General features: G+C 37.3%; 1 protein-coding gene across 1 annotated transcript in view; it reads right to left on the reverse strand.

Moving 5' to 3' along the window:
* Positions 1–427: 427 nt before the first annotated feature.
* LOC143709713 (cadherin-18) overlaps positions 428–16,888 on the reverse strand; it is a 110,806-nt gene continuing 94,345 nt past the window's right edge. Inside the window, exons 11-12 of the mRNA XM_077200326.1 lie at positions 5,525–5,776; positions 428–1,321 (exon numbers count right to left, since the gene is read on the reverse strand). Coding sequence (XP_077056441.1) covers positions 768–1,321; positions 5,525–5,776 — 806 coding nt within the window. The 3' untranslated portion in view covers positions 428–767. The remainder of the gene's footprint in view (positions 1,322–5,524; positions 5,777–16,888) is intronic.

Here is a 16,888-nt window from a genome sequence, read left to right on the forward strand (position 1 = left end):
GTATTAAAATATAAAGCAATTATTTTAAATTGTAATAATATTTCACAATATTACTGTTTTTACTGTATTTTTTGATTAACTAAACGCAGCCTTGGTGAGCAAAAGAGACATTTTATTTTTAATGTTTCCAAAACTTTGACATACTGTGTATATATAATGTTTTAATTAAAACAAATTAAATTATTAAATATTCAGTGTTCATTGTTTCTAAAAAAATATATATATTTGTGTTGTATATCTAAAATGTCTGTTTGAATTGTCCTAAGGCACCAACAAGAATCATAAATAAAAAATAGTTTTGACCACTTTTACCAATACACAGATAGACAGACAGAAACACAGATAGATTAGATAGACAGATAGATAGATAGATAGATAGATAGATAGATAGATAGATAGATAACAGTGAAGGATAACTTCATGTATATTTATGTGTCAGGAATTCAGGACTTTATTGAGCAATATAAAATATACACCAGTTAAAATAGTTTCCTTATTTCCATTAGTTTTTTTTAAATTATTTTTTGCTTGATTTTCTTTTCAAAACCCATCTTGTCTTGTTGGGATTCAGAGCTCCGAACATCCAAAAGAAATGAGAGAAAAAAGGCAGCAAGTCTGACTTTACAGCTGTAGAGTTCCGGCAGCGCGGCGGTCCGAGAGCGTCTCGTTGTCTTGATGAAACCATGACGGCGGATGTCGAAAAAGAGCAGGATTTCAAATATTTTTGACTTGTTTGTTCACAGTTTTCATCCAACATTGACAAATACTTATGTCTGCTTCTCCGACTCTGCCTTTTCAGTGGATTCAGACGCCGTCTCAACTTCCTCTCCGTAAAGTTCTGCTATTTTTTCAAATTTTGGACCCCAGTCCTCCAGAGAGTTGTAGTCCAGTTCGTAATGTGCTCCGGCCGACCCGAGCGAGCTGACAGAGCCTGCTGGTGACCCCTGACCCTCGTAGGCGTAGGTCTGTAAAGAATCATAGGGCGGGACGCTAGTGTCCTGATCCGCCTCGTCCACCCTCTGTTTGATAAACTCACCGACGTCCATTTGTTCATCTATGTCCAGGGACGAGGGGCTGAGAGGGCCACGGGCCGGTCTCCGTGATGACCACGGCCGGATGCACTCGGGCCGGACGTCCCGACGGAACTTGAGTTCCTCTGCGGCAGCTGGGTTGCGGAGAGCGATGATGTCAAAGGCCTCGGTGTCCTCCTCCCCGCCTCCTTCGTCATCATACGTCACGACGTTCTCACGGATGTCCTCCTCCGAGATGATCAGCGGCTCTTTTTTGCTTCGCCGCAACGTAATGAACAGAATCACGATGGCTGTGAAGAGCAAGAAGAATACTGCTAATTATATCAAATAAAACTGCTTAATATTCATAAACAAACAGTCCTGAAAAATAAAGAGCAATATGATTAAAATTAATGCACAGCACTGCCTTTAAAAAAGATGAGAAAAGCCTGATATTATAACAAAATCAACAGGAATGGAAGATAATTGTATTGTGTTTATTAAATATCATCAGGAGCTGTGGGAAATTTTGCTAGGAGCTTGAAGGTGCATACCATATTCATGTCAAGTACCGGAAAACTGAAACAATAAATAAATCAAATACATAAAAATGATTCATCAATGTTATTAACACTGAATAATTTCTCCAGGAAACGCTCCCCCGTTACAGCAAATGTGTCACGCAGCAGGAGACGTGCGGCACATTACCGGGATACGGGAAAAGCAGGTGTGAAGCATCGTCAATGCATGAACAAGCAAACACATCAGGGGCCAGAGATCAGAGCGGATGAATGATGATTCTTTCATATCCCATTAGAATGGAAAGAGCCACGATTAATGAACAGCAAGTCAGTATCACACATTAGTCTAGATTAGCTTTCACTTCACTGATACACTATTAGCTGACACGACTAAAGGTTTATGAAAGCTGTCTGTACACATGTGAAATATATCTGAACAATATTAAATACAAGTTCTGTGTGATATATATTTAAAGTTTCTAAGTCTACAGAGGACCATTTGATCGGTCAGGAGGTAAAATCCATAGAAAATTAATAAAAAGTCAAGAAAAGAATTGAAATATATATATATATATATATATATATATATATATATATATATATATATATATATATATATATATATATATATATATATATATACATGTAGGATTCATATAGGACATATAAAAGCATCATTTTATTTGATATATATATATATATATATAGTATATCTTGTTCTGGTACTTATCTACCATCTCATAGTAAACATAATGATTCCACTAAACATGATTCAACTAAGAATGCAAGTAATGTTAAATCTGGTAATTCTGGTAGTAGACAGAAAGATAGCGAAACATATTGCTCGCTGTTGTATGAATATTGCACTGCAGCATCACACCATTGTGCTGTTACAGAAAACGCAAAAAGTGACACATTCTGTTCAGTGTTTGCTAACAAACAAATCGCTCTCACTTTCCTCGAAGTAATCAGCTCTGCTAAAGCCAGCAAATCTAGGAAGCAGATTTGTGGAGTGGAAGGAGGGAGATTTTATCAACAAGTAGATTTTACCAGGAGCACACAGAGCCGTGTTTGAGCAGGGATGTGCAGAACAAAGCTAGCGCAACATGTAGCACGACGTTCAGAACTAAATTTAGCCCCGGCAGCTGCTAGGGTGAGTGGTGGAAATCTCTCAGACAGCATCACAGCCGCGAGGTGAGACCTAACCCATCTATGCATCCAGGGCCAGAGAGAGGGGGGAAAGGGATGAGAGTGAGAGAGGGCAGAGAGGAAGAGGTGGTAATGTGCTCATGGATGTCTGCATGAGAGAGAAGCCTATTACATATGCTGCTCACTTTCTTGAACTCGCACCTTTAAAACAAACCTGTCAGCAGCTCACTCTCACACTCCCTTCTGTTTGCAGATTTCATTGCTTTTCCTCAAATCTGTTGTTCCGCTGTTCGACATTTACCGTGACTAATTCTGTAAAATATGCTTCACCTTTGTAACCTTTCTTTAGTCTCACTATCCATCGTTGGGGCTACTGAGAAGTATGTATGTATACACACACACACACACACACACACACACACACACACACACACACACACACACACACACACACACACACACACACACACACACACACACACACACACACACACACACACACACACACACACACACACACACACACAGAGTATGGGCATCTTTACAGTAAATTCAATCATTTTTTCATGTGCAACAATAGAAATGTGTTGGCTAGAAGAGATTCTACTACTGTAGACTGTACCACAACTATTTAATTCACTGGATTATACCTTTATTGTCATACTGTCATCATTTATTCATGCTTTCATATAATCTTTAGTCATACTGCCCACCGCTATCTGCCCTGCTGTGAACACTACAGCATTCATCAATGTTTTGTTCATGACATTTTGATGCGGTCACGACCCTTCACCTGCTGTTATGGGACCCATGAAATCCTTTAAGTACGCCCCTTACTTTTGATCTGCAGGTTTAAAAGGTGAAAGATAAAAAGTCAAGAGTTAAACAGGGCTGGATCATGTGGAATTAGGACAATGAATGCCAGAATCCTGCTGTGAATACTAAAACTGGAAAGGTGATAAATGGGCAACAGTTAAAGAAAACCAACCTCAATTTGATTTACCTACATACACATTACTTTTATTTTTTTTAAAATAATTCTTCATTATTCTTAATTCTTCAATTCTATTGCATTAATTAATATTAATTACGTATATTTGTATTTACTTAAATTATTTATTTAAATATTTTTTACCATCTTTTCCATTTAATATAATTGAATAATAAAGATGTCACATAATGTTTAGATATAAATAAGTAAATATCAAAAATAGTAAATAATGATTAATTATATAATATGGTAGATAACTGGTAAAATGTTTATATATATTTTTATTATGTATTTATATTTAATGTTTAATCCATTATATAATATAATAATCTTTTAAATATAAAATAACTATGTTATATTTATTAAATATTATTTACTATTTTAAACATGTACAGGTAAAATGAACCTGGGATTTGTTTTCATGATAATCGAGTGTAAAGAGTTTTATCTCTAAAAACTGTTTAGCTTATAACGCTAGTGTATGGGGCATATAATAAGTAAAAAGAGATGGCTAGTTAATACCACTAACAAGGCTCAAAACAGCCCCACACTAACAGCTTTGGTGATAACCAAAGCTTAATGAGGGTCTCTAAATACAAACCGAGGCACTGAGAACTTTGTAAGTGTACAGACAGTTTAATAATAATATACTTTATAAAGACAGTACCATCGCGGAGCCATCTTTGGAAAACAGTCTCGACCAGTCGAACCACTAACGCCGTGCTAAGTGAGCTGAACTGTGAGATTCCAAGTCACAGTTCAGCTCGTAGCACGGCGTTCGTGGTTCGACTGGTCGAGACTGTTTTCCAAAGATGGCTCCGCAATGGTACTGTCTACCAGAGGATGGGTACATGGTGGCCATAAAGGGATGGACACGGTCAGAAACAATGCTTAGGTAGGCCGTGGCATTTAAACAATGTCCAATTGGCACTAAGGGGCCTAGGGTGTCCCAAGAAAACATCCCACACACCATTACACCACCACCACCAGCCTGCACAGTGGTAACAAGGCATGATGGATCCATGTTCTCATTCTGTTTACGCCAAATTCTGACTCTACCATTTGAACGTCTCAACAGAAATCGAGACTCATTAGATCAGGCAACATTTTTCCAGTCTTCAACTGTCCAATTTTGGTGAGCTCTTGCAAATTGTAGCCTCTTTTTCCTATTTGTAGTGGAGATGAGTGGTACCCAGTGGGGTCTTCTGCTGTTGTAGCCCATCCGCCTCAAGGTTGTGTGTGTTGTGGCTTCACAAATGCTTTGCTGCCTACCTCGGTTGTAACGAGTGGTTATTTCAGTCAAAGTTGCTCCTCTATCAGCTTGAATCAGTCGGCCCATTCTCCTCTGACCTCTAGCATCAACACGGCATTTTCGCCCACAGGACTGCCACATACTGGATGTTTTTCCCTTTTCACACCATTCTTTGTAAACCCTAGAAAAGGTTGTGCGTGAAAATCCCAGTAACTGAAATGATTGTGAAATACTCAGACCGCCCCGTCTGGTGCCAACAACCATGCCACGCTCAAAATTGCTTAAATCACCTTTCTTTCCCATTCTGACATTCAGTTTGGAGTTCAGGAGATTGTCTTGACCAGGACCACACCCCTAAATGCATAGAAGCAACTGCCATGTGATTGGTTGATTAGATAATTGCATTAATGAGAAATTGAACAGGTGTTCCTAATAATCCTTTAGGTGAGTGTATATTCTCATATACAGTTGTGGTCAGAATTATTGGTACCGCTGGTAAATATCATAAAAAAATTGGGTGGTGAGGGGGGATTACATTATGAAATAAATGTTTGCAAAACTGTTGATATGTTCTCGGGCATCATTTCCAGGTTGAACTCACCCAGTAAAATGAGCACACAGAGCAGGATGGCTATCAGAGCGCCCGTGCTGAGCCCTGCGGACGAGAGAAATGCTTCGCCCTGGCAGATCTTCAGTCTGGTGCCTCTCTGGCAGGAACACACCCGGAGCGTGAGGGTACTGGTGCTGCTCAGGACGGGCTCCCCGTCATCCCACACCACCACCGGGAGCTCGTAGAGTTCCTGGGTCAGTCTGTGGAATCGCCTCCGTCTGGCGATGATGTTGGCAGTGCTGTCTGTGGACAGAGACAAATATGAGGTCACAATTAATGACTCACTGAGCTATCGGATGGCTTCAGAGGAAAAATTTAGTTTACATTGCTTTTTGAGACTTGACATCTGTTGCTTTATGAAAAAAAAAAAAATCCACACGATTTTAAACTTGAAATAGGGGGAGTAAAAAGTGACACACTTTAATTTGTTTCCTATGTTATATGGCTCTCACATTAAAAATAGTCCTGGAAAACTAGGCCTTCAATATATTTTTTTTAGTAATGCATTTTCATTGCTTTATGCTTGTCCCAGACCCAGACTCTTAATCCTAAAACATGGAACATGAAAACATTTTAATCGATCATACAATAGCAACAACAATAAAAATAATGAAAAAACATGATCATCTAAAGAAAGATTCAAATAATATATTCCAATTTTTTTGTGTACCATTGCCAGTATTTGTGTGAAAATTAATAACATATTATTATTATTATTAATAATTATTATTATCTATATATATATTTTATATAATAATATTAATATAATTTTTACTAGTGCTGTCAAATCGATTAAACGATTATTACTCGCATAAAACATGAAAGTTTGTAAATATACTGTATATATATATATATATATATATATATATATATATATGTACAATATATATATATATGTATATAGCACACGCACACACACGCACACGCACACACACACACACACACACACACACACACACACACACACACACACACACACACACACAATATATATATATGTATATATATATATATATTTATACATTTTATGTTAGATGTAATTAATCGCGATCGATTTGACAACACTATTTTTTACACAAATGATGTCTGTCTCTCAGTTTTGCTGTAATTACCACCATGGCTAAAACCACTGTCACCTAAAAAAGTTGTCAAAAGTATAATTGGTAGCCAAAGAGAAGAGCTTGAGTTAAAATATATGAAATATTTTATTGTGCGTCACCTTGTACCTTGTACAATGACAATAAAGAATTCAATTAAATTCTAGATAAAAAGGGAACATTTTATTTCACATTTTTGTATTTGGATACATAAAATGCTATTAAATAAGTCCCGTAGTTAATATTATTACTTGATAGAAATTAGTTATTAGTTTAGGCATTAGTTTTAAATGCCCTTTCTACCATCGTCGCTTACTTCTAAACTAGATGTAGAAATTACATTTGTTGTTTTAGAAAATTAAGAGTTGCGACTAAATAAGGGATTTCATATACATACTCTCTATTGGACATTAGATAAAAATTTTTAAAAAAAAATGTGCGTGAGCTTATTGACTAAAAGTGCAAAGGGCCAACAGTGCCCAGAGTCGAAGAAACACAAAAGGCTAATAATTGTTAACAGAACAATTGAATTGAAAGAAGAAATGAAAATGAATGAAAAGAAGAAAACTAGGAAAATCCAAGGGTGAAAAGAAGAAGTAATGAGAAAGAGTGATAACAGATGAGAATAAATACACAGACAGAGAGAATGAGATGAAAAACAGAGGGAGAAAGAGGACAGATAAGAGATCATTATATTAAATTAGTCTGGTTTGAGCACAGGCCACTCTCGTTGAGGCTCTCTGCCTCAGTGTGTGTCATTTCAGAGCATTTAGGAGCCCCATTCCCACAGATGGGCTTTTAATGGGAGAACTCGCATTCCCTGAGCCCAGAATACATGAGGTCTGTTTAACACTGGCCGCCAACAGCACAGCGAGTAAAGCTCTTAACCCGAGAATCAACTTAATGAGCCTCTATCTCGCTCTTTCTGAACTTCACATCCTCCAGCAATCCTTACGTTTCTAAGTATTTTGAGTGAGGGATGCTGGACGGACAATGATAAGGGGAAATCAAATGAAACTGAGCAGCATTTGAGTCAACGAAGAGTGAGCGAGTGAGAGAGAGAGAGAGAGAGAGAGAGAGAGAGAGAGAGAGAGGAGGAGAGGGGGTGGCATGGAAGATGTATTGTTAAAAGAAATCCAGAATGATTCAATACATTTTCACATTTTAAAATGAAATCAAATTAATTATTATGCAATAATATGAATAATATAATTTTGTAAACTGTAGAGCTAATTACATTATTTGTCAGTGATTACATCGACACATCATAGTTGGTGAAAAGTGTATTGAGTGAGTCACTGAATCGTTCATTCAAACGTTTAAAAAAACCACTGGCTGCGTCCGAAAGCTTAAAAATACGTCTAGGGAGGATGCATTCCAAGGTAGGAAGTAATCAAGGGACGTCTCAATCAATGCTAGTTTCAATTCCTGTCTCCTGACATACCTTCATCTGATCGATTTTCAAAGGCAGCGAAGACATATCCTTAGTTATCACCAAAGCTCGCTCTATTTTGCTGTAGCCAATATACACTGAACAAAATTGTAATCGCAACACTTTTGTTTTTGCCCCCATTTTTCATGTGCTGAACTCAAAGATCTAAGACTTTTTCTATGTACATAAAAGGCATATTTCTCTCAAATATTGTTCACAAATCTGTCTAAATCTGTGTTAGTGAGCACTTCTTTGCCGAGATAATCCATCCAACTCACAGGTGTAGCATATCAAGATGCTGATTAGACAGCATGATTATTGCACAGGTGTGCCTTAGGCTGGCCACAATAAAAGGCCGCAACGACATCTGTGACATTGTGCCTTGTGATAAAACTGCACATTTTAGAGTGGCCTTTTATTGCGGCCAGCCTAAGGCACACCTGTGCAATATTCATGCTGTCTAATCAGCATTTTGATATGCCACACTTGTGAGTTGGATGGATTATCTCGGCAAAGGAAAAGTGCTCACTAACACTAATAACTGTTACGAACTGCTCCGAGACAAGGTTGAGGATCCAAATGCAGTTCATTAGAGTAATCCAGAGTCGTAATCAAGCAAAGGTAAAGGGTCAAGCACAGGAAGGCAGTGCACACAAACAAACAAACAAAAACAAATAAACAAACAAACAAACAAACAAACAAACAAACAAACAAACAAACAGGCAAGCAGGGGTCAGAGGCAAAAATCCAAGAACCAAGAGACAATGTAACAAGAGAGAATGCTCAGAAATGCAGCACAACAACATATAAAGTTCACAGTGAGTGAATGAAAAAGCCAGGCTTATATGGGGTGAGCTAAACAAGATAATGAGACACAGGTGAATGTGATAATAGACGAAGAGTCCAGGCAGAGTTATGGGAGATGTAGTTTGTGAGGGAATGACAATAGTCTAATGTGGAGTGCCCTCTGGTGGCTCTCAAGGGCACTCCAGCTGGTGACCATTACACTAACACAGAAATAAATAAATGCATTATAGTGTTATTGTATAGCTTTTCACCACTCATAAGCATCAATAAGACATGATCAAATTACTTGACAGCAAATTCTACTGCTTTACATATCATGTGGATATACACGTACATATGGAGTTTAAATGGATATGTGCATTTACGCCTGCACACATATGGGAACGTCAGAAGCTGCTATCTTTCTTGCTACTACGAACATTCCCTGCCAGTGAAACATTAAATACCTGCAGAGACACCAAAAGCTCTCGCTCCTGGCACCCAACTGTGTCCCATAAACAATCACAGAGACACACTACAGAGAGCACGCTTTTCTAAACAATATCCTGTCTGTAATACACGTACATGATATCTATAAAAAAAGGGAGAGCGAGAGGAATCTGAAGGCTAAAATCTACTCCCCAATGAATCTGAAGTAAACATCTTGTTCATTTGTCTTCACAACTCAATTGTCTTGATCTGGAGATAACAACAACCATTTTAAGTGCAATAATAATATAATATATAATATTAATAAAATCATATAATATAAAATAAAATATATTATTATTTATTATATATTATTATTTATATATATATATATTTGTACCTGCGTAAATTTATATAAAAACTTTGAACAGGGAATAACCCTTGAGAGAGAAAATGAAAAAAAAAAATATGATAAAAGACAAACAATAAAAAGGATATAATTCAATAATGATCATTTAAAATGAGTAAATAAAGTTCCTCGATCTGAACATCTGATACAGTTCTCAGAGTTCCACATTTAGTTTCACATCTTACGCCATGTACTATTTGATTTGATTTCAAAGGTCATGATGCATCTGATTCCAATTTTATTGAGGGTGATGGAAAATGGTTTTATATGGTTAGAAATGATATGCCTTCATAAATAAATCAAAAAATCCAAAAAAAATCAAATGCAGGCAGTGAAGTTTGGCCCTTAATGGAAAAGTTTAATTTCACATTGCACACTCATGAATTCCCACAACAACAAACAAATTTCAACCTATGAAGACTTACAATCAATAAATCGTTTCCCAAAGGATGCTTATAACAAATAAACAGAAAGAAGTTGTAGCTTTGTAGAGAGGCAACCATTTGTGTCTTGGTTTATGTTGACGTGTGGACGTCACCCGCTGGTGGCCGACAGCACGCTGTCTCTAATTGCACCGCAACGCTGCTCAAACTGACATGCGAGAGAATAAGCTGTATGTTCAGGACACACAAACAGACTGAAACCACCACCTTCACATCTGTCAACATTTCAGTCCTGAAAAAAACCGACCTACAACTGATATGAGGGAAAATGGGTCTTATCACACACACTGTTTCAATTTCCTTTAAAGGAATACATTTCCCTCGGTCAAATAATGTGCATATGCTAATGAGATGCTCAGTTATTGGTGGCTAGCACTCCATAGCCAATTAATTCTTATCCGATTTGCTGCTTCACTCAGCTCCGTCAAAAGGCTCGTTTAAGACGTCAAGCGTCTTGCGATGTCATTCAGCTCTTCCTCACAATCCACACAAGCAAAGACAAATATCAAGTTTGAGTTATTTGTTGCAGATTAAGGGGATGCTTTTGAAATACGTGTGCTTTTACTGGATGGATATAAAGAACAAGCAATCCAACATTCTTATAATTTCATTACTCAGCGCAAACATTAAAAAGTAATATTCCAGCTCCCAACTAGGTTGTTATATCACACAAAACTGGTCTTTTCGTTCATATTTAAGCTAAAGTGGGGCAAACAGCCACCCCGTGGTGAGCAGGAGGTCACAGCGTCCAAATCTTTGACCACTTCAGCAGAAAAGGGCCATTTTGATTTTTTTTTAATAAGAATTCTGTCATTTCTACCATTAAACTGGGCTGCTTCTGACCAGGTGAGTTGATGCAAAAAACTGCTTACTACACAACTGTTTTCCAGGCACTTGGTGTGCATGCTGTTTCTCGGCTCACTATTTACACGCTTGTTTTAAGCATCTTCTTGAATCATTTATCCTTGTCAGAAGCGGTCTATATGCAACACAGTTTGTGCACTTGCAGCAAAGAATTTATTCAGGACAGTTTATGTGGTGTCTGTTATGGAAAGCACAACTGTTTGTATGGCTGATACACACGGTTAGGGTTCTGAACGAAATTCATGCCTAAAATATTAATCTCCGGTGCATAAGTTATCCTGCCTCATTTGTACATGAATAAAACCTCAAACACCTTGTTGGAGATTTATTTTTCTAAGTCAACAGACTTTTCTAAAATAACACCGTAAAGTAATGTGCATAGAAGAGCAGTAATTTACAGTCAACTTGAAATGGCGTTTGGACAAAATATTTCAGATTACAAACAGAATATTCAACAATAATGACAACAACAAAAAGTGGGCGTAATAAGTCCGATGTGAATAGCATTGCCTCTTTTTCAAGTATATTGTTATAAGCTATTTTTGTTCTGTGTTTTGTTGTTTGATTAACATAAAAAACAAAAAAAGAAAAATCACCTACTACTCTAGACTGAATAACTTTTGTAAGTCTAATAAGGATTAACCTATGTTTCATGGCTGGTAGAAAATATTTATGGCTAGTACATTTTCTTAAGTCGTTGGCTACTGGCAAGAGTGGCAAAAAGTTAGTTTTAGAATTACAATAAAATTACAAAAGTACATAACAAAATTATTAAAATGTAAACTAAAATTATATAAATAATACTAAAATAACACTAACTATTTGGCTACTGGTTAACACTATTTATGCACTATTTCTGAGTTTACATTATAGAAATTTTGATTGCCATTTTTACTAGAACCCTTCAATCGAGCCCTATAAAGTGTGAATGGTTGGAATCCCAAGTGTTTGTTATAGTCCATGTTTGGTCTCTCTGATCTCCAAAAATTCAAAACCACAGCATAGTCTGGTTAATAAGTTATCAAAGAACTGAAATAAAGAATTAAATAGATTTAGAAAATATCTAAGCAACACGGAGGCATTCCTTAACCTCAGAAACTCCACTGATTTATCTTTCCGCTTAAACAACTAAAGGAAAAAAAAACTGACTAAAAATCATAATCTTGAAGCAATAAACAAACAGCTTTCGCTGGGAAAAAAGCCATGTTCTGTCGCATAACAACACTGCAACCTTCAATGAAGTGGCAGGATATCTGAGTGACACTTCGACTAATTAAAATTCCCAAATATCATCAGCCTGACAGCAATAGCTTTCGACTCCTCTGATGAGGGGCTGTACTAGAAAGGTCTTTCTGTATGAAAACCTGAAAAAAGATGCCTTCAGAAATCAATTGATCTATTAAAGTAACTGGGTCATTTAGAGATCTGAGCGCTGGTTTAATTGCCTGTAAAAAAAAAAAAAGGATAAGAAAATGTCATCGTGATGATTTGGCACCAGCCGAAGGATCAAGGGAAGACTAATTGTAAGTAATTTGGAAGTTAGGCCATGTTTCTTGCTCATTCAGTGTCTCTTATGAATAAATAAATATATTATTTATAAATAAGGTTATATATATAGGCTATATATATATATATATATATATATATAGAAAAGAGAGAGAGAGAGAGAGAGAGAGAGAGAGAGAGAGAGAGAGAGAGAGAGAGAGAGAGAGAGAGAGAGAGAGAGAGAGAGAGAGAGAGAGAGGTTATATACAAATAATGAGGTTTGGAGAAAAATAGGGAAAAAGTGTAAAAATTATATCTGGAATTTTTGTTAGAAATATAATTTTTTTTTTAATTAGTGGTGGGCATTTAATCTAGATTAATCTCACTGGAATCTTTGAATTAATCTAGATTAAAATGGCTCATTTGAATTCTGCCGAAGGCATTCAGAATATGTGTGCTACCCAAATAAAACTAAACTTAAGTCTTTGAGAACGGGTTTCTCAAGCCAGGTGGCTCCTGTTTCCAAAATGCATCAGAAACTGCTTGAGAAAGCTGTTCTACTATGATAATTGGTGATGAAAATAAATCATGTTCAATCAGATGTAATTGTGTTTACTAACTAACTGATAGAGATGTGCTTTTGGGCTTGCCTCGGTTGCACTCAAACATGGTAGTTTGACGACGACTCTTCCCCTGCGCTACATCAGTGCTTGGCCCGGTATCTACCGCATTAGCTAAGGGATGCTTTGCGTTTAGGTGGTACTTGAGACTGTCGGCTGAATGTGTGGAACGCTTTTCAGAGAAGATAAGGTAACTTATTTTAGCACAATTCACACCCAGCGGTAATTCAGGAAAATAAAATCTCCGAATGATCCACATGAAACTTTGCTTTTATGACCTTTTAACCTCGTGTCGATTTATTTTGGTTAATAGCTATGTGTGAGGGAGAGAGAGCAAGATGGTGAAGTCTTGTTTTTTACACTTTCGCCTGGCTCCGAAGCGAGAGAGTGCGCGCGCGCGACCGGGTCTCTCTCTCTGCTCGTTCTTTCGGTTTGTGCCCTGTCACAAGTGCAGCAGTTCATCTCATCAATCAAATAAGACTCTGGCGGGACAAAAATTCACTTTGGAGGGCGCTAAAAAAAATTCAATGCAGGAAAAACCTTGTTATTGCAAACAGGAAACAGCATAATTTGTCTCGTTTAGTAAAATAAAGCCAAGCTTTAGATCGTCTTTTCCACTCCATGTTTACCTCCTCTGCTCAAATCGCTTTGACATAACGAATGACGCACAGATGCGTATAGGATGTCACGCTATGGTGCCTGATAAAGGACAAAAGGGAAAGTTGTGAGTTTACGGTCTGTTTATTATGGCTGGGACTCAGAGCAGGAGCATCGATAAGAGGAATCGTTAACGTGGAGGGCATACAATATAGATGGTTCGTAAAACTTCTCGAGTGGAACAAGGTTTTCAATTGCCATCCCTACCCCCTACAGTGCAATTCGGCTAGGTATACATCCACGCTAAAATATCAAGGTGAAAGTCATCATAGCTTAGGTAGTATAGACCCAGCTCCCAACCCAACTTTGAGAATAGATTAACGGGGATATTTTTTTTATCGCCCGATAAGTGTCTCACGTTAACGCAGCACGTTAACGCCGATAACGGCCCACCACTAATATATATACTTTGCAAACAATACAATTAAAATTATTATGCAAATATATATTTATTAAAAAGATTCTTTATTTTAAGATGGTGTTTGAGTGTATATGTGTGCAAGGGCTGAACTGATTAGCATGCAATGAAGCTAAGATTTGATGTGTGCGTGCCTTCATCATGTTTGTGACCATGCCATTTGTAAGCTCACTCATGAATAATACCTTTCTAATTACCAGCTCCACTAAAAAGCGTAATTGATAAGAGAACATAATCAAACTGAATATCCGTGCGAGGGCCCCTCTTTGCACTCTGGGGCCCTCCATCTTACATTGTTATTCACACAGAGACTGCATTCATAAATCAAAACGTGAACTGACAATAATTTAGTCCATTTAGCCTCCCTTTCACTGCGTACCAAATAAATTTGCACTGATAAATCCAGAAATAGAGATGGAAGCAAATTATATTTATTTTGCAGCACTCGGGTAATTCCATTGAACATCTTAAAGTCAAAGGTTGAAAAAAGTCAGTCAGTATGTTAAAATGTGTTTACTTTTCACCACTAAACAGCCATTTGGATGCATACAGAGTATCTAAGTGCCTACATAAAGACCCATTTGCTCTTTTGCAGCACTTCTGAAGATGGAAAATTGGTATTATTGTTAAATTTGAACGACTTTGAGTCTTTAAATACAAGGGGGCTTCACTTACTCGCAGTCTCTCAACAGACACAGTAAGAGCAGCGCACGTCGACATAGACCACCCGTGGCAAGAGCTGATAATTCTCGGACCGGTAAACAGTGGAGTGTCCCAGTGCAGAGATTAAAGAGCGAAAAACTGTGTGAGAAGAGTGAGACTTGCACTGAGTACCACTTGAATAAATGAAGTAAACTCCAAACTGCAGTCGGCTTGATAGGAAAGTAGTGGAACTCACAATGCTATATCTAGGGATGCCCCCCCCCCCCCCCCCCTTTGTTTAAGCAAATGTATTTGTTGTCTATTTGCTCTATAACAGGCAAAACCGGCCTTAAAAAAAATCTCTAGCCATTTGAAAATATAGGCAACAACTGCATTTTAATCACGATCCAAACAAAGATGCTACACACATGTAACATGAGCATTTGTTTTTGATTTAAGATTGACGGTATAATTTCAAGATTTCAAGCAAAAAAAGAATGGTCTGACTTTAGATTTGTGAAATTATGCAACATAAAACATATCTGCACAAAACAAAAACAGCAGAAGGACTGAATGAAAATGCAATTTCACTCTGTGACAGTAGGTGGCGCTTATGGAACAGCAGCAATATAGTGATTTCTTGGTTACTGCTGTAAGCGCTTATAAACCCTAATTTTTAATTAGGCATTATACAGAGGAAAGAGGAAAAGAAAATAGCATCAAAAGTTTTCTGAAGACAGTCAGTTATGACTCCTCACCCCCAATTCAAAATATATATTTTCTTCCAATATTTCGAGCCTTGCGAACAGTGAGCTTGTTGAGCTTTTTTCAGTGTCTGCTAGCATGCCTCCTCTCCTCTTTCGGTCCTTCTTCAACGTGTTCCATCTCTGGCATGTGTTAACATCCTGTTTACAGACTTTATAATATTTCCACACACATTAAATTGGGGAAATTACTTCAATGCAGTTTGTTTGTAATCCGGAATAGAGACCAGCCAAAATAAACAAAAAACAATATTGTGGGTGATATTTATTTATTGCCGGTCAAACCAGTTCATCTCTAATATTATCCAAGTCAATCTTTCTTGCAATATCACATTCATCGGCCTTTGATTTAAAAATTACATTGATTTTCTCCAACTGACCTTGAGACATGGACAACTTTACTGTTCTCACCACAAACGTAATATATTAACTTCTTTATTTCTTAAAATGCCATTACATTATCACTTACTAGCCCTAAAACATCCATTCTGGGTCCATCTGTTCTCAATAGTTAATGTAGAATTATGACTTATGAATTATCAAGAAAAATTATGGCTGTCAATCAATTAAAAAAATCAGTTTAATTAGATAATATGCTGGCTAAATGAATCAAATGATTCATAACTGATTGTGTATGTCAATTTTTGCTCAGAAAAGCCCCTGATTGAAGATATTATTTTGACAGTAAACTAGAGTTATTGAAATTAACGAAGATATTACTTCGGCATGCAACTCCTGGCTGATTTTCAGCGACTTACACCATGAGCGACAGATTTTGAAGGAGCTGTGTCAAGTTTAAATACGTTCAGCTTTGAAAAGCACATCTTAAGACACATACATTGTGTATTTTTCCTCCAACTGCACTGTCTCAAGTATGAATTTTGCCTGCTCTCATGAACTAAATTGTTAACCCTAACCCTAAACTTAAGAACCCTAATTAAAATAAATATGACATTTAAGAAAAACTTAATCAGGTATCCTTCCAAAACCAACATCAAACCCTCTTTTCCCCATTCTTTTTTTCATAAACCCCTACTGGTCCAGATTTGGACCCGAGAGCAGCACTCGGATAAGAGTGGTCTCCATGGTAACCTCCAGCCTGGAGCATCGGTGTTGAGTATTGCATTAAGGGCGTCGGTTCAGGAGTTTAGGGAGCTGGTAATTCATTCGACAGCAACAGGGACTACACTACTGTGCGAGGTTAGACCCGTAATCCCTCCAAAGGAATACTACAGCTTTTGACAGCGAGGGACAGTGATGAGGGAAATAAACCGTGCCAACCACGCTTGAGCTGTGTATTGGAAATGGG

The sequence above is a fragment of the Siphateles boraxobius genome, unplaced genomic scaffold, assembly GCF_051911475.1.
Source record: "Siphateles boraxobius isolate OS27281-9 unplaced genomic scaffold, OSU_SipBor_1 46, whole genome shotgun sequence".
NCBI classification, from domain to species: domain Eukaryota; kingdom Metazoa; phylum Chordata; class Actinopteri; order Cypriniformes; family Leuciscidae; genus Siphateles; species Siphateles boraxobius.